General features: G+C 40.7%; 2 protein-coding genes across 3 annotated transcripts in view; one reads left to right on the plus strand and one right to left on the minus strand.

Annotated features, from left to right (window-relative positions):
• The window catches only part of LOC120057678 (mitogen-activated protein kinase 14A-like), a 44,609-nt gene extending 35,976 nt beyond the window's left edge, over positions 1–8,633 (plus strand). The window contains exons 9-12 of one of the 2 annotated variants that reach the window (XM_039006199.1): positions 2,450–2,529; positions 5,183–5,261; positions 5,487–5,660; positions 5,760–8,633. In XM_039006199.1, the coding sequence (XP_038862127.1) occupies positions 2,450–2,529; positions 5,183–5,261; positions 5,487–5,660; positions 5,760–5,827 (401 nt within the window). In that variant the 3' untranslated portion in view covers positions 5,828–8,633. The remainder of the gene's footprint in view (positions 1–2,449; positions 2,530–5,182; positions 5,262–5,486; positions 5,661–5,759) is intronic. The other variant, XM_039006200.1, reaches the window with a different exon arrangement.
• A 4,452-nt stretch (positions 8,634–13,085) lies between these two features.
• On the minus strand, positions 13,086–19,008 carry LOC120020027 (cytidine deaminase-like). The gene is made up of 4 exons (XM_038963457.1): positions 18,816–19,008; positions 13,840–13,951; positions 13,582–13,639; positions 13,086–13,226 (listed from the first exon to the last, which is right to left on the minus strand). Exons 1-4 carry the CDS (start codon positions 19,006–19,008, stop codon positions 13,086–13,088), a joined length of 504 nt encoding a protein of 167 aa, XP_038819385.1.
• Positions 19,009–19,219: the final 211 nt, after the last annotated feature.

A 19,219-nucleotide genomic window follows, 5' to 3' on the forward strand; every position in this document is an offset into this window, starting at 1 on the left:
CTTGATGATTAGTTGACTAGTTGAATGAGGTGTGTTTGTCCAGGGCTACAATAAAACGGTGTACTGTTGGTGGTACTGGAGGACCGGGTTGGGAAACACTGATCTAGTTGTCATTGAGTAGAGCTGCCCTGTAATGCCCTTGATTCCCTCTTGTCGATCTGAGTTCATCTGTTCCTCTGACACATGTTTCTCTGCTGGCTGTGATCTAAAAGCATGTTGTCTCTATTCAATAGTACAGCATGGCAGCTCTCTCCATCCTCTCTACCTCCCTCCTTCCTCTCCCTACATTTACTCTCATCACCTCATCTTATTCTCTACCCCGCCACCAACCCACACACACTCACACTCACACACACACACAAAAATAGGAAAACATTTATTCAGTATTTACAGTTGAAGTCGGAAGTTTACATGTTCCTTAGCCAAATATATTTAAACTCAGTTTTTCACAATTCCTGACATTTAATCCTAGTAAACATTCCCTGTCTTAGGTCAGTTAGGATCACCACTTTATTTTAAGAATGTGACATGTCAGAATAATAGTAGAGATCATTATTTATTTCAGCTTTTATTTCTTTCATCACATTCCCAGTGGGTCAGAAGTTTAAATACACTCAATTAGTATTTGGTAGCATTGCCTTTAAATTGTTTAACTTGGGTCAAATGTTTTGGGTAGCCTTCCATAAGTTGGGTGAATTTTGGCCCATTCCTTCTGACAGAGCTGGTGTAACTGAGTCAGGTTAGTAGGCCTCCTTGCTCGCACACACTTTTTCAGTTCTGCCCACAAATTTTCTATAGGATTGAGGACAGGGCTTTGTGATGGCCACTCCAATACCTTGACTTTGTTGTCCTTAAGCCAATTTGTCACAACTTTGGAAGTACGCTTGGGGTCATTGTCCATTTGGAAGACCCATTTGCGACCAAGCTTTGTTGGGCCTCCCGGGTGGCGCAGTGGTCTAGGGCACTGCATCGCAGTGCTAGCTGCGCCACCAGAGTCTCTGGGCTCTCGCCCAGGCTGGGCTGGGTTCGCGCCCAGGCTCTGTCGCAGCCGGCCGCAACCGGGAGGTCCGTGGGGCGACGCACAATTGGCATAGCGTCGTCCGGGTTAGGGAGGGTTTGGCCGGTAGGGATATCCTTGTCTCAGTATGTAAAATGTATGTATGTATGTAATATGTAAATATGTAATATGTAAAAAAAAATAAAAGTAAAAAATGTATTGAAATGTATGCACTCTACTGTAAGTCGCTCTGGATAAGAGCGTCTGCTAAATGACTAAAATGTAAAATGTAAATGTAAGCTTTAACTTCCTGACTGATGTCTTGAGATGTTGCTTCAATATATCCACATAATTTTCCTGCCTCATGATGACATCTATTTTGTGAAGTGCACCAGTGCCTCCTGCAACAAAGCACCCCTACAACATGATGCTGCCACCCCCGTGCTTCACGGTTGGAATGGTGTTCTTGGGCTTGCAAGCCTCCCCCTTTTTCCTCCAAACATAACGATGGTTGTTATGGCCAAACAGTTCTATTTTTGTTTCATCAGACCAGAGGAAATTTCTCCAAAAAGTACGATCTTTGTCCCCATGTGCAGTTGCAAACCGTAGTCTGGCTTTTTAATGGTGGTTTTGGAGCAGTGTTTTTTTCCTTGCTAACCGGCCTTTCAGGTTATGTCGATATAGGACTCGTTTTACTGTGGATATAGATACTTTTGTACCTGTTTCCTCCAGCATCTTCACAAGGTCCTTTGCTGTTGTTCTGGGATTGATTTGCACTTTTCGCACCAAGTGCGTTCATCTCTAGGAGACAGAACACGTCTCCTTCCTGAGCGGTGTGACGGCTGCGTGGTCCCATGGTGGTTATACTTGCGTACTACTGTTTGTACAGATGAACGTGGTACCTTCAGGCGTTTGGAAATTGCTCCCAAGGATGAAGCAGACTTGTGGAGGTCTACAATTTTTTTTCTGTATTTGGCTGATTTCTTTAGATTTTCCCATGATGTCAAGCAAAGAGGCACTGAGTTTGAAGGTAGGCCTTGAAATACATCCACAGGTACACCTCCAATTGACTCAAATTATGTCGATTAGCCTATCAGAAGCTTCTAAAGCCATGACATCATATTCTGGAATTTTCCAAGCTGTTTAAAGGCACAGTCAACTTAGTGTATGTAAACTTCTGTCCCACTGGAATTGTGATACAGTGAATTATAAGTGAAATAATCTGTCTGTAAACAATTGTTAGAAAAATGACTCGTTTCATGCACAAAGTAGATGTCCTAACCGACTTGCCAAAACTATAGTTCGTTAACAAGATATTTGTGTTAGTTGAAAAATGTGTTTTTTAATGACTCCAACCTAAGTGTATGTAAACCTCCGACTTCAACTGTAGTTTAAGGACACTTTGACCTGTGTGACAGTATGATGTGTGACCCTTGACCCTGAGCCTGAAAGATATAAACCAGCTGCAGCAGATCATGAGGCTGACAGGAACGCCCCCGGCTTGTCTCATTAGCCAGATGCCCAGCCACGAGGTGAGGCACTACGACATGTCCTTCCCAGATCCCTCCAGTTCATCCAGGCTGCAGCAGGCCTTCCCACAAGTCCCATGTTGTTTCCATGCCTTTTTTAAAGACATTTCTCCGGTACTTTTGTATACTTTTTAGCGAGTAGTTCTGAAAGTAGCACTCACGGGGCAAAAGTGGTCCCCGGAAATTGCGTACTACGTCACATATGTGCCGATAGAAAGTCTACAACCCCCTTGGATTTATTCACATTTTATTGTCTTACTTAGTGGGAGGAATGTATTTCAGTGTCATTTTTGGTCAACACAAAATACTCTGTCAAAGTGGAAGAAAAATAGATTTTTAAAAAATAAATAAAAAAGATTAATGAAAAATAAAATGCTAATATACCTTGATTAGTTAAGTATTCTTGGGTAAGTCTCATAAGAGCTTTGCACACCTGTATTGTGCAATATTTGCCCATTTATTCTTTTCAAAATTCTTCAAGTCTTGCCATAGATTCTCGGGCAGATTTAAGTCAAAACTGTAACTTGGCCACTCAGGAACATTCACTGTCTTCTTGGTAAGCAACTCCAGTGTAGAATTGGCTTTGTGTTGTAGGTTATTGTCCTGGTAAATTAATCTCCCAGTGTCTGGTGTAAAGCAGACTGAAGATTTGCTGTAGGATTTTGCTGATACCTGTTTATTTTCTTCCAGAAAAACTTGCCTAAACAAAACTATATTTGAGTTATTTCATTTGTAAAAGTGTGTAGTATTTTCACTTTGACTTAGAGTATTTTGTAGATCAATGACAAAATAATTGCAATTAAATCTATTTCAATCCCACTTTGCAACGCAACAAAATGAGATAAAAGGGGGTGTAGATTTTCTATAGGCACTGTATGTGCACCACGTCAATGCTCTCTCTCTCTCTCACTCTGCTGTGTGTGCGTCTTGCTACCTGTCGCTCAGATGGCGAGGGGCTGAAGCTCATTGGTTGAAACTAATTGCTAGGGGGCTGGCCCATGTGGGGGAAAATGGCACCGCACAGATTCCAGAAAACAGTCTCTTTCAAACTAGGGATTTCGTGGCTAATTGAGGTAAGACAGTAATTCTGCTCATAGATTATGCATGTGTGAACTACACATTGACACATCCAGCCCAAAGTGGGATGTTAAAAAAAGAAAAACCTCCGGAGCATGTCTTTAAGATCCAATTTCTTTTTTCACACGTCTGATTTTCAACTCTTTATTGTTGAGGAAGGGCTTGTAAGTAAGCATTTCACTGTATGGTTTACACCTGTTGTATTTTGTCATGTGACAAACTTTGATTTGATATTGCTCTCTGTCCACGGAACCCAGGCAGAGACAGAATTGGAGTGTCAACATCAACCAATGCCCTTTTCCCTCTGAAAGCCAATCAACTTTGCTATTTTTTTGTTTGATGACAATATGCCCCTAGAATTTTGATACACTCTGCAGAGCTCTTCCCACCCTCTCTCTGCACCAGTCTGCTTTTTGTCTCTGATGTAACCACTTCCCAGAGTGCTTTGAAAGCCCTAATTCCTGGTAACTGTCAAAAATAAAGGAAACACCAACATAGTGTCTTAATAAGGCATTGTGCCACGAGCCAGAACAGCTTCAGTGCACCTTGGCATAGATTCTACAAGTGTCTGGAACTCCATTGGAGGGATGAGACACCATTCTTCCACTAGGAATTCCATTATTTGGTGTTTTGTTGATGGTGGTGGAAAACGCTGTCTCAGGCGCCGCTCCAGAATCTCCCATACGTGTTCAATTGGGTTGAGATCTGGTGACTGACACACACACACACACACACACACACACACCCACCCACACACCCACACCCACACACACACACACACACACACACACCCAACCCACACCCACACACACACACCCACACACACACACCCTTTAAACCCCCTGTGCTCCTTTGTGACCCCTCTTTTAAAGTCAGTTTTTTTTGTTTTTTTTGCAGTATAGCTATTTAAGGTTGAGTTGATACTTCAATATGCATACCTGCCCAGAACTATTATAGTCCATGCATATAATATTGGATTCCAAGCATGCCCAAAGACAAGATGCACTTATCATTTAGCACAGTGAGTGTTTGAGGCAGCAGGCAGGCAAAATGGAGCACAAAGTTCCAAAAAGTAATCTCAAAGTAATCTCAAAGTATAAAACAGAACATGGAAGTTGTTGACATGATCTCCTAAAAAGTTTGGAAATGTGGTGTAAGAATTTTCAAAGTAAATAAACATTTCATTAAATATGATTAGGTGATTTATTTTTTAATAGATGACCCTAAGCATGATGGGATGTTAATTGGGTAATTAACTCAGGAACCACACTTGTGTGGAAACACCTGCTTTCAATATACTTTTTATCCCTCATTTACTCCAGTGTTTCCTTTATTTTGTCAGTTACCCGTACATCCACTGTGCCCGTAACTGAAATGTCCTTCTCCCATCGGCATCAATGCATGATTTACGCATTCTCATCAAGTTTGTACAGAAAGCTATCTTCACAGCCGTCCTGTGGGATCACTTGATTTCAGAAACAGTGGGAAGTGTTGAAGTCAAGTCTGTGTTCTCTTGAGTGTTTTTGAGCTGTGTTGAGTGGAATGTGTGTTGAGCCTGCTATATGTGTATCTTTGACAGGCCAGAAACTACATCAACTCCCTTCCCCAGATGCTCAAGAGGAACTTTGCTGATGTGTTTGTTGGCGCTAACCCACTAGGTAATAATGGGCTAGTCTGTGTAGTGTAACATACGTACACACACACACACACTGTTTAACACACAGCATTTCATTTATACTCTACATCTTTTGGTACTACCCAGTAAGAAATAAGGTTTTTGTCTGTCTAGTGGAACGTTCACACTCACTCACACTGTCTAATCAGACACACTCTGTTTACAATCCCTATCCCTTCCTCCCACCCACCCCCTTCTCTCCCACTAGCGGTGGATCTGTTAGAGAAGATGCTGGTTCTGGACACTGATAAGCGGATCACAGCGTCCGAGGCCCTGGCCCACCCCTACTTCTCCCAGTACCACGACCCTGACGATGAGCCAGAGTCCGAGCCATACGACCAGAGCTTCGAGAGCAGAGAGCTGGAGATAGAGGAGTGGAAAAGTAGGTGGACATAACAAAATACTCTTATTTAACTAGGTACTGTACAAGTCTACTGACCTCTGATTCTCTTGTTTTCCCTCCTCTCTCTCTCTCTCCCAGGGTTGACGTATGAGGAGGTTTGCAGCTTTGAGCCCCTGCCATTTGATGGAGACGAGATGGAGTCCTGAGGGGAGGAGGGTGAAGTCATTGCTAATCCCGCCTCCTTCTCTTACTGAACTGTGAGGAAGAGGTTGCATGTAGACACTGATCTAGGGCCAGTTTTGTGTTTCATCCCCTAATGGTTTAGGTTAGGATCTGGGGGTAAGCTGATCCTAGATCTGTACTTAGATACAACTTACATCCGGAGCACGCAACCTTGTGTGAGGACTATCAACTCACCAGACTAGTTCAAACAAACAAACAGGAAACCACGATATTCAAGTGCCTGCCATCATTCATTTCTGGGGTTAGAGGTCAAGGGTCAAAGGTGACCCCCCCTACACCCTCCTCCAGCTTGCTGTATTATATCGTCTTTGATTGGGTCCCTGGGATGAATTGGGGAAATTACTTTGTAATATATTATCTAGTGTTTGTGTGTTTAGAATGTATTAAGTCACATTATTTGCCAAAAACTACCTAAATTCCTGGAAACGGTGCTCAGATTTTAACGTTCAATATAGCAAAAACAATCACATGGTTGAACCAACAAACCACTGCATTTTTGGAACAGTTATTTATGGTCTGTAGTTTATGGCCTTTTGGATAGAAGTCGGTAGGAAATACAGTGGTCATGACCTGCTCCTCTACGACAAACCTTGTCTCCACTGTCAAACTGTACGCTGTTGTTATGCCTGCCAGGGTTTTAGATGTGTAAATAAGGCTGCCCTCTTGTAAATAAATGATACTGTGCACCAATAGTAATACTGCCTAGAAGTCCCTGTTATCATAGAGCACATAGACCCCTCAAGGCTTAGAACATTGCCCCTAGCAACAAGAACCCTTTAGGAATGACTGACAGGTTCCATACTCAGAGGGATTGTTATTAAATAGTATTCCATTAGAATGTACACTAGTTTTAACTTAATCATAGTAAAGTTTTGACATCCATCTTTTCTCTCTAAGTCAATCACCCAGGGAGGGGGTAGGGCTTGGGTAGTTTATTTGCTTATCCTGCCTCTTAACTTATCTATTTTTCTACCTATCTCTGTCTGTTTCTTTTCACTCCATCGTTGTATCATTGCCCCCTTGAGCACTGTCCTGTCCTCTGTGTAGTCTGATTAAAAGTGAGTGGAGAGTTAATGTGACTGTCACAAAATGTTATTTAATAGAATGTATTTAAAAATCCTCCAACCCCATATCACAAGACTGATGCTGAAATCAGAATGGGTTTTCCCAAGCATCCATAGTGTCTGCTCTGTCGAGTGCTTTTAGGTGTCAGAGTTGGAGCTTCCATTAGAAGCATAGAGATCCTATTAATAACATATGGTTCTAGGAATTTATAGGAAGTCTTGATAAATCACTGGATTCCCAGTCCTGGTTGTTGACAATGTGATTTCAATCATATTCAAATGTCTTTTTAAGTAACTATATTTCCATAGATGTATCTTGTTATTCTGTTCTATTAAATGTGTGGGATGCTAGCACCCCCTACTGTATTTAACACCTCTTTATCTTTTCATTTGTACATGAAGTGGCTTCATGTTAGTCTCTGAGTGCATGCCAAAATAGCACATTATTCCTTATATAGTGCACTATATTGGATCAGATCTCATAGGGCCCTGTTAAAAAGTAGTGCACTAAGTAGGGAATATGTTGCCCTATAGGATGTACTGTGATTATTCCCATAGAGCGATCGACATATTTATCTCTTCTTATTTATGCAGTACAGCGCTTAAATCAGACAATATTCAGAATCTCTTCCAGTTTAAGCAAAAACAATGCCTGAATCCTAACACAGTAACTACTTTTTATTTCATATTATTTTATGACTGCTCGTGGTGGCGATTTTTCTGGCTCTGTAAAGCAGTAGACTACCTATCAAATCAGTGTTGGTGTCAAAGTCATTCAATTTATTTGAAATGGACTTGAACCCGTCCCTAGCTCTTCCCACAGCTGTATCTCTGTGTTCATTAGGCATAAAACTGGAGAAAACGTTTTGAAACAAATGGGCTTTCTAATTGCATGTTTTAAAAAAAACAATGTACCGTTTGCTGCGTTCTGAACATAGACTCGTGACATACAGGGCTGTGGTCTTTCTGTGTAAATCAGTGAGTGTCCACTTGAGGGCTGTATCATAGCAGGATCACTAACAGATAGGCCTACAGCTGGGGGCGTATTCATTACGCCGGTTCTGTTAAGAAAACTGAAACGGAAGCAAACGAAACGGGGCGGGACCTACCTGAATTTGTCCAATAGAAACTCTTGTTTTCGTTGCAAAACGTAACTGTTTTGGATGAATGATTAGACCGCAGCTCTTGATTGTCTGGCTCATTTAAAAAGCTAAGAGTTGTTGGGACTGTCAGTTATAGCATGCCCATTTCAAGTCTTAATGTTGGAAAGATATTTCTGATCATTTAGGAAAGTTTGTTGGCTGACCCATTGATCCTGCTTTGCGATACAGCGTTGTGTGTTTTCATGTTTACAGCAGCAGGATGCTGGAGGGTAATACAGAAACCCCATACATTGTATTGACACAGTAACATAGGTTAGTTAGGTTACTGTCCTCCAGCCAGCTCTCTCTCTCTCTCTCTGTGTCACAGCAATTATCCTGCAGGATGAAGGTAAAATTACTATTTATAATCTGGCTGATCATGCAATGAGTATCGGTTACCTTATTTTGCTATTGTTATGGTTGTTTATTTGATTTATATGTTTTTAACAGACAGACCATGTTTACTTTGTACTTTAATGATTCCCCACATTCAGAACCATGAGATCAGGTAATGTCACCTGTTAATACCACTGTTAGAAAATAAAGGCTATTATTTTTCAGAACTGGCCTGTCATTCTTCCTTACTATATGTGCAGCCAGGGCCTACTGTTATCCATTTCCCTCAGGTTTAGTTTGTGCTGTAAAGTCATGATAGACATAGCATACATTACTTTACTTTAACGTTTTCAACGTCATCTATTTTATTCATGTATCAATAGTTGAGATAAAACCATTGACTTGAAGATGAAATGTTTTTATTTTGACTGCATTTTGGTTTAGTTTATATTTTGCATGCGGACTCCGCATGCGCAATTCATTTGCAGTCTGGACGCAGAGGGGGGAACATCTCCTGCTCTGACTGCAGCTGGGAGGGACTGCTGCGCGAAGACTGTGCCGCCTGTGAGTGCTTTGGGACGGGGGTGGGGCCCACGGCAGCACCCGCTGCTCGTTGAGAAGAGTAAGAACAATACGTGCTTTCACGTCAGAGTCTCCAAAGTCTCCAATAACACCAGAAAAAGTCGCTAGATTTGTCGCTAGTCGCATTTTTGAAAATGTGTCGCTAGAGGGGTCTGAATACTCGCTAAATATAGCAACAAAGTCGCTAAATTGGCAACACTGTCTGCACGGGACCGATTTCTTCATCCCGCTCCCGCTGGCTTTCTGTCAGACTCCCACCATCTACTGCAAAAACTGGTCCCAAACCCAACCGCAGACCCGCAATGTTATTTTAGGCGTATGTCACGCAGCTCAATTGCCAGCAATGGTCACAGCAATTTTGCACCCTATAGGCAATATCAATATAAGCACAAAAAGAAAATTTAAGAATTTGTTTAAATTACCAGAGGTTATCACATGGCCCTTATATTGTATTACTGGGCTATATCCGACCAGAGGCTAGATGTACAGTACCAGTCAAAAGTTTTTTTTAAACAGGCATCAAAACTATGAAATAACACATGGAATCACATGGAATCATGATGGAATCATGTAGTAACCAAAAAAGTGTTAAACAAATCAAAATGTATTTTATATTTGAGGTTGTTCAAAGTAGCCACCCTTTGCCTTGCCGTGAGCTTTGCTCACTCTTGGCATTCTCTCAACCAGCTTCATGGAGGTAGTCACCTGGAATAAATTTCAATTAAGAGGTGTGCCTTGTTGAAAGTTAATTTGTTGAATTTCTTTCCTTCTTAATGCATTTGAGCCAATCAATTGTGTTGTGACAAGGTAGGATTGGTATACAGAAGACAGCCCTATTTGGTAAAAGACCCAAGTCCATATTATGGCAAGAACAGCTCAAATAAGCAAAGAGAAATGACAGTCCATCACTACTTTAAGACATGAAGGTCAGTTAATGTGGAAAATTTCAAGAACTTTCAAGTGCAGTCGCAAAAACCATCAAGCATTATGATGAAAATGGCTCTCATGAGGACCGCCACTGGAAAGGAAGACCCAGAATTACCTCTGCTGCAGAGGATAAGTTCATTAGAGTTACCAGCCTCAGATTGCATCCCAAATAAATGCTTCACGGAGTTCAAGTAACAGATACATGCCAACATCAACTGTTCAGAGGAGACTGCGTGAATCAGGCCTTCATGGTCAAATTTCTGCAAAGAAACCACGACTAAAGGACACCAATAATAAGAAGAGACTTGCTTGGGCCAAGAAACATGAGCAATGGACATTAGATTCGTAGAAATCTGTCCTTTGGTCTGGAGTCCAAATTGGAGATTTTTGGTTCCGACCGCCGTGTCTTTGTGAGACGCAGAGTAAGTGAACGGATGATCTCCGTGTAGCAGTGTGATGTTGTTCCCCTAGATTATGTACCAAGTTACACACAAGGACCAGTTCAAATAGGCCAGGTCAAGAGGGGATGTTAATAATAATTCAGTGTGTTTAAAAACATTTTAATTACAGCTGCATAGCTAATGTTATTTTTTCATATCTATATTGTAAATACACTTGATTGTAAAAGTTTTGTATATTTTGGTTTGGTCCATTGTGGGGTATCTGTGTTACTATACCCTCCTATTGCTCTCTCTTGCCTGACCTTCAGCTAGTGAGATGCCTGAGAGCTGTGACTGCGCCAAGGTTAACATATTGTGCTTTGTCTCTTCATGCGCAAGGCAAATAAAAATCCAACAAGCAGACCTCCAGTTGTGGCAGTGTCTTCATTAAATTACACAATGCAGAACAAACCATGCTACATCCGCATGTGGTTCCCACCGTGAAGCATGGAGGAGGTGGTGTGATGGTGTGGGGGTGCTTTGCTGGTGACACTATCTGTGATTTATTTAGAATTCAAGGCACACTTAACAAACATGGCTACCACAGCATTCTGCAGCAATACGCCATCCCATCTGGTTTGCGCTTAGTGGGACTATCATTTGTTTTTCAACAGGATAATGACCCAAAACACACCTCCAGGCTGTGTAAGGACTATTTGACCAAGGAGATTGATGGAGTGCTGCATCAGATGACCTGGCCTCCACAATCACCCGACCTCAACCCAATTGAGATGGTTTGGGATGAGTTGGACCGCAGAGTGAGGGAAAAGCAGCCAACAAGTGCTCAGCATATGTGGGAACTCCTTCAAGACTGTTGAAAAAGCATTCCAGGTGAAGCTGGTTGAGAGAATGCCAAGAGTGTGCAAAGCTGTCATCAAGGCAAAGGGTGGCTACTTTGAAGAATCTAAAATATATTTTGATTTGTTTAACACTTTTTTTTGGTTACTACATGATTTCATATGTTATTTCATAGTTTTGATGTCTCAACTATTTTTCTACAATGTAGAAAATAGTGCAAATAAAGAAAAACCCTTGAATGAGTTTGACTGGAACTGTAGTTTGAAGAGAGCAGAGTTGGAGAGACGTGCCCTTTCTCTTGAGCTATTGTTATAGCCCACCTTTTTAGGAGTGGGAATATTTTCAGATGGAGAAATATGGTTGATCAATATTTAGGCCTATTTCTAGACAATGTAGTAAACTATAGCCTCATCATAGGCTTATTTAGGAAGTACATTTCCTTGGAAAGATAACTACCCGTGCTTCTCCGCCCATGTATAGGCTATAACCTACTCTATTTAACTGAGAACACACCTGATCTCGCAGGTATGGCTACTGACCTGGAAGCAGCTAGAATGACGACAGTGACACTTGCTACGTTTGGCGTAGGCCTACAGGCCTTTTAGGAGGACGATTTGCAGGCAGAGAGAAATAAATGTGTAATCAATATTTATTGAAAATGAAAAGGCTCAATGCTCGCTAACCTATGTGGGCATTGTGCCTTTTCCTTTTCAATGATGATTGCATTTTTTGATTGTACTTCAACTCACGTTGGTTGATCGCCCTCCACTTCTTTCCATTATCAATATTTATTGACAGACTTTGTAGTAAACTACAGTCTAATCTTATTTAAGTTAATTTCCTATTCAAGTTAACTGCCACTTGATTCTCCGCCCATGTAGGCAGCCTACTCTATTTCAATGAGACCACACACTAGACACACTCAAACTCTCACGCTCAACTAGGAGAGGTAGGCTACTGAATTTGAATACAAAAAATATGTGTTTTTAATACAATATTTAGGCTAATGCATGCAAAGCAAAAAGTAGACTGTTTCCAAATAATCTGTGGGACAACAAAATATATTTTCATCCCAAAGTCGTCTGTCTGATGGCCTGCTCCCGCCCGCAGCATGAAAAATGCTGACCACGCATCAATGCGAGGTTAGAATTCTACATCCAGTCACCCTCAAGCTACTATATTTCAATGATATACAGGTAACTGCCATAATAAAGGAAATACGTGATACATTGCCAAGTATATTGAAAGCAGATGCTTCCACACAGGTGTGTTTTCTGAGTTAATTAAGCAATTAACATTCCAAAGGCACAAAGGGTTGTGTGTGTGTGTGTGTGTGTGTGTGTGTGTGTGTGTGTGTGTGTGTGTGTGTGTGTGTGTGTGTGTGTGTGTGTGTGTGTGTGTGTGTGTGTGTGTGTGTGTGTGTGTGTGTTTCAGGCTCTGTTTAGACAGGCAGCCCAATTCTGATCTTTTTTTCACTAATTGGTATTTTGACCAATCAGATCTTAAAAATATCTGATGTGAAAAGATCTGATGTGATTGGTCAAAGAGACCAATTAGTGGCAAAAAAGTGTAAACGCAGCCATAGTCTCCCGATCTCAACACAATTCAACACTTATTGGAGATTCTGGAGCGGCGTTTTCCACCACCATCAACAAAACACCAAATTATGGACTTTCTCGTGGAAGAATGGTGTCGCAGCCCTCCAATAGATTTCCAGACACATATATTACTTCCAAAATATATATTGATAATTTATAACATAACAGTGGCTTTAACGACTTCTCTCTCCTGATTTATAAAAGCACCAATGCTTTATGTTTCCTAGTAGGGTTAAATATGAAACAGTGGTAGTTAGAACAGGCTGTGTACAGGTAATAGGTTAACAGGTAGGAGATTAACAGGTAATAGGTTAACAGGTAGGAGATTAACAGGTTAATACTGGTTGGGGATCTTTAAGACTTTCTTCATGGACAGGTCTTCAGGTCCGAAGGAGACAGGAAGCAGATCGCTTATGTTCATCTCTACGTACGAGCCGTCTGGCTTGGACAGATACACGTCCCAGCTGGCCCCAAACTGGAGAGGAGGAGGTGGAGAAGTAAGAGGTGGTGGAAGAGGAGAAGGAAGAGGAGGTGGAGGGGGAGGAAGATGAGAAGAAAGAGGAGGAAGGGGAGGAGAAGGAAGAGGAGGGGGAGGAGGGGGAGGAGGAAGAGGAGAGACAAGCATAAGCATGTTGTAGTACATGGACACCTTGGATAACATTTCCTGCTCTACAACTACCTTGGTAACCAGGATGTAACATGGACCAATAAGCACTCAAAAGGCATAGTAACTGAAGGAGACACACTACTCCTACAGTAGAGATGCTGTAAATGACACTGACACCATTTCTCTTCTTCGAGGCTTGATGCCAGGCTTGAATGATCCTTACCTCTCTCATGAACTGTCTGCAGCCACCGCATGGTGAGATGAATTGGTCGATTAAGTCACTGCAGATATTAAAGATACAAGAATTTTACAATACAGTTGATGAAAATAAAACGAATATCCTTGGCACACTGCACTATGCCACTCTGACAGTTGTTTGAGAACGTTTGACTGTTATCAAGATGTTATAGCATGTTCCTGACACTAGGGGTCAGCATTAGAGTGGTGACAGTTCCAAGAGCATCTACTACATGAACTTTACCGGGCGATAGCGATGGCCTTGAAGCTCCTGTAACCCTCTGACACTGCTTTACAGATGGTGTTCCTCTCTGCACACACCCCCAGGTTGTAACACGCATTCTCCACATTGCAGCCTAAAGAGATAACAGATCACATTTACTGTCATGTTTTAAAATATATATATATTTCACCTTTATTTAACCAGGTAGGCTCGTTGAGAACAAGTTCTCATTTACAACTGTGACCTGGCCAAGATAAAGCAAAGCAGTGCGACACAAACAACAACACAGAGTTACACATGGAATAAACAAGCAAACAGTCAATAATAAAATAGTAAATGTCTATATACAGTGTGTGCAAATGAGGTAGGATAAGAGAGGTAAGGCAATAAATAGGCCATAGTGGCGAAATAATTACAATATGGCAATTAAATACTTCAGTGATAGATGTGCAGAAGATGAGTGTGCAAGTAGAGATAGTTTCCCATGGTCTAACAGAGCATCACATTATATTGGGGTTAACATCTCTGATTCACCAACAGTCAGGTCGAGCAGGCAGAGCTGAAGAGAAGTCTCGTCTGTCCCCTCTAATGATCTTGATTAATTGATCAATCATTTGATTTACATTTTTGTTATTGATTTTTGAAATTGTACGGAGTATAACACATGAAATCATCTCTTACTTTATGCAACACATATTTCCATGTTGTCAGCATCGGTGGTGTAAAGTACTTAAGTAAAAATAGTTTAAAATACTACCTAAGTCGTTTTTTGTGGTATCTGTACTATACTATTTATATTTTTGACATCTTTTACTTCTACTTCACTACATTCCTAAAGAAAATAATGTACTTTTTATTCCATACATTTTCCCTGACACACAAAAGTACTCGTTACATTTTGACAGCTTAGCAGGACAGGAAAATGGTCCAATTCATACACTTATCAAGAGAACATCCCTGGTCATCTACTGCCTTTGATCTGGCAGACTCACTAAACAGAGAACATATCTGGTCATCTCTACTGCCTCTGATCTGGCAGACTCACTAAACACAAATGCTTTGTTTGTAAATGATGTCTGAGTGTAGGAGTGTTGGAGTGTCAGAGTGTGCCCCTGGCTATCCTTCAAAAAAAATAAAAATATGGCTGTCTGGTTTACTTAGTATAAGGAATTTGAAATGATTTATACTTTGACTTTTAATACTTAAGTATATTTTAGCAATTCCATTTACTCTTGATACTAAAGTATATTTAAAACCAAATTTGATACTAAAGTATATTTAAAACCAAATGCTATCAGACTTTTAATCAAGTAGTATTTTACTGGGTGACTTTTCATTTTTACTGGAGTCATGTTCTATTAATTAAACCTGTCTGGCTCTGGCGTTCTGCCAGCGGAACTCCTCCCACATTCCACTGAAAAGGCAGAGCGCGAAATTCAAAAGATATTTTTTAGAAATATTTAACTTTCACACATTAACAAGTCCAATACAGCAAATGAAAGATACACATCTTGTGAATCCAGTCAACATGTCCGATTTTTAAAATGTTTTACAGCGAAAACACCACATATATTTATGTTAGCTCACCACCAAATACAAAAAAGGACAGACATTTTTCACAGCACAGGTAGCATGCACAAAGCCAACCTAACTAACCAAGAACCAACCAAACTAACCAACAAACAACTTCATCAGATGACAGTCTTATAACATGTTATTCAATAAATCTATGTTTTGTTCGATAAATGTGCATATTTCAGGTATAAATCATAGTTTACATTGCAGCTACAATCAGAAATTGCACCGAAAGCAGACAGAATAATTACAGACACCAACGTCAAATACCTAAATACTCATCAAAAAACATTTCTGAAAAATCGATGGTGTACAGCAAATTAAAGACAAACATCTTGTGAATCCAGCCAATATTTCCGATTTTTTAAGTGTTTTACAGCGAAAACACAATATAGCATTATATTAGCTTACTACAATAGCCTACCACACTACCGCATTCATTCATCAAGGCACGTTAGCGATAGCAATAGGCACGTTAGCGATAGCGAATAAACCAGCAAGATATATAATTTTGACTAACCTTGATAAGCTTCATCAGATGACAGTCCTATAACATCAGGTTATACATACACTTATGTTTTGTTCGAAAATGTGCATATTTAGAGCTGAAATCAGTGGTTATACATTGTGCTAACGTTGTGCTAACGTAGCATCTTTTTCCCACAACGTCCAGATATTTTTCTGACACTTTTTCTGACACACATATTCTGACCAAATAACTATTCATAAACATAACTAAAAAATACATGTTGTATAGGAAATGATAGATACACTAGTTCTTAATGCAATCGCCGTGTTAGAATTCTAAAAATAACTTCATTACGACATCCAGCTTAGGTATAGCGAGAGAGTACCCAAAAGCTGGGCGCAAACGACTAGTTCACATGTACGACAGATATATGAAATAACATCATAGAATGGGTCCTACTTTTGCTGATCTTCCATCAGAATGTTGTACAAGGGGTCCTTTGTCGCGAACAATCGTTGTTTGGTTTTAGAACGGCCTTTTTCCCTCTCGATTTTGCAAGCACACTTGCCAAGTGGCACAAATCTCTCCATCGTCAACAAACGGAAGAGAACGGAACACGGCAAAACTCCCGAAAAAATTTCAATAATCTGATTAAACTATATTGAAAAAACATACTTTACGATGATATTGTCACATGTATCAAATAAAATCAAAGCCGGAGATATTAGTCATCCATAACGTCAGCTTATCAGAAGGCAAATCCAGGTCCCTCCTCGCGCTCTCCAGAAAACAGGAAACTGGTGACACGTCATGCCAAGAGCTATGATTCGAGTCCAGATCAAGTTACACACTCAATTTCTTCTCTCACTGCTTGTCGACATCTAGTGGAAGACGTATGAAGTGCATCTAAACTAATAAATATCAAGGACTTTAATAGGCAGCCCCTAGAACAGTGCATCGATTTCAGATTTTCCACTTCCTGTCAGGAAGTTTGCTGCAAAAGGAGTTCTGTTTTACTCACAGATATAATTCAAACGGTTTTAGAAACTAGAGAGTGTTTTCTATCCAATAGTAATAATAATATGCATATTGTACGAGCAAGAATTGAGTACGAGGCCATTTAAATTGGGCACGATTTTCCCCCAAAGTGAAAACAGCGCCCTCTGTCCTCAACAGGTTTTAAGGTATCTTTACTTTTACTCAAGTATGACAATGTAATAGATTTCCACCGCTGGTCAGCACGCTTCAGTTCGGCTGACGGCTAGCCGAACGAGTGTACTCCCATACTCCCTTAAAAGACCTTTGCTTGAAAAAGGTCAATAGTACTGTTTGTCATATTTGAGATGCCGTAGCCAGTATACATTTCCTCAAAATAGTCAGAATTAATCTGAAATAACTCTGTCATAACTCTGAAATAATTCTGTCATTAATTCGGACGTATTTGCAGAGAATGATCTTAGTCGCTCAATTTTACATCTAACATGTTTGGTGCAGTATTTCTCAATTAAAAAATGTGCATGAAAACGAGTCGTTTCTCGTTAAATGACAACAATTACTTTATTGAAGAATCCCTACAGGTGACCAATCACGGACGAAGGGGCTGAGATTTCAGCTCCTAGAACTTCGGCCGGTCTCTCGAGAAAAAAATAGTGCCCGAACATCCGGAAGAAAAAAAACTTACCGAAGTCCCAAAACGACAAAAACGTCACACAATGTCATCATAATGTATACACAAACTCTTCCGAACTGTTTCAGATGGAAAGCATGTCTCTAAGGAACTTCCAACAATTGATGATTGACCAACAATGACCATGAGACAATCATTTTGTTGACTATAAGGGCGTTTGTCCTTAAATAATTTTGTCCCTGAGAGGATTGAAAATATCAGCCTTTTGAATAACAGACAGAAGGCTATGGGCTCGCGAGACAAGCTCAAATATTACTTTGATCAAGCTTGTTGTTGACCAACGTGTGTGCCACCTCTGTTAGCCTGACTGTAGTTGACCCTAAATGATACTGAAGTTCAAGGCTAAATCAAAGGATGAATTGACCATTACTAACAGGCCAATATGCTAATTGCTCTGTTTGGCTAAAAGCACGTCTTTATGCCACGGACATAACTTAGTTTAGATGGTCTCTCCTCCGATCATCATTAACAGGTTATTCAAAACCAGTCAGCCAAAAGAACATAATATACTCTTCAAAGGTATTGAAACTCTGAATTACTGACTGTTAATTATACTTGTGAACAAAAAGGCTTCTTGCCCACTTTAACTGACTGACTGAATGACTGAATTCTGACTGAATGACTAAATTCTGACTGAATGACTAAATTCTGACTGACTAAATTCCAATGCTGACTGAGGAAATAATCTACAGAAGTGTAGATCTTGGACAGACAGAACTACATCATACTGTATGTACATCGCAGGCTTGCTTCACCATAATGCTTAGTCAGATGGACTCATGAAACAGTTCCTTATGATGGGTAGTCAGAAATTGCAAAACAGATATGAACCTTGAAACATTGGATTTGACACCCTTACACGCCCCTGCTCCAGATTGAAACCAAGCCTTAAGTGTACACTATCAACGTTAACACTTTACAGTGTAAAAAGGATGATATTGTCAGGTGATGAAATACTCACAAAGCCTCCGAACTGAAGAGTTATTGATTATAATTATAATTAAATAGAGAATAAGTAAATCTATCTTTGTGAACGCAACATAAAAGCATTTTATTCCAGAGACGGGCTCTGTACATGTTTACATTGTTGTAGTAACAACACTGAGACTGGTCAATCTCTCCCCACTGAGAATATTACCACATCTTTCAATTCACTTACCTGGTCTAATAAAGACAACTGAACGTATGTACTGATTGACAGTGGTATATTTTTAAATTGCCCCATGAACTCAATCAATTAATCAATCTATTGAGCAGATAGCTCACCTGTGAACACCTTGCCGTCGTGGGCCAGGTGGGCTGCCCCCACCCTGAACCGGCTGTAGGGGCAGTAGGCGAACTCCTTGGCCTCCAGGGACCGACGAATGAGCCCCTCTACTGTTATCCCGTCCTGGTGCACGCTGGCTGGGTGGTGGAGCCACGACCGCTGGTCCTTCATCTGGATCGGTAGGTCTCCCATTTCAGCTCTGTGCCTGGGTGTCTGTGTTATCCTAGCTTCTGAGTCTGTGCCTGGGTGTCTGTGTTATCCTAGCTTCTGAGTCTGTGCCTGGGCGTCTGTGTTATCCTAGCTTCTGAGTCTGTGCCTGGGCGTCTGTGTTATCCTAGCTTCTGAGTCTGTGCCTGGGTGTCTGTGCTCGTAGGTCTTTGTGTCTGTTGTTGTTGAGTTTATC

The sequence above is a fragment of the Salvelinus namaycush genome, chromosome 2, assembly GCF_016432855.1.
Source record: "Salvelinus namaycush isolate Seneca chromosome 2, SaNama_1.0, whole genome shotgun sequence".
In the NCBI taxonomy this organism is placed as follows: Eukaryota; Metazoa; Chordata; class Actinopteri; order Salmoniformes; family Salmonidae; genus Salvelinus; species Salvelinus namaycush.

Coding starts and splice junctions, on each gene's coding strand:
- LOC120020027 (XM_038963457.1), bottom strand. CDS start 19,008: ATGGGAGACCTACCGATCCAGATGAAGGACCAGCGGTCGTGGCTCCAC. Junction 13,952..18,815: donor CGACGGCAAGGTGTTCACAG/GTGAGCTATCTG, acceptor TTATCTCTTTAG/GCTGCAATGTGGAGAATGCG. Junction 13,640..13,839: donor AAGGCCATCGCTATCGCCCG/GTAAAGTTCATG, acceptor TAATATCTGCAG/TGACTTAATCGACCAATTCA.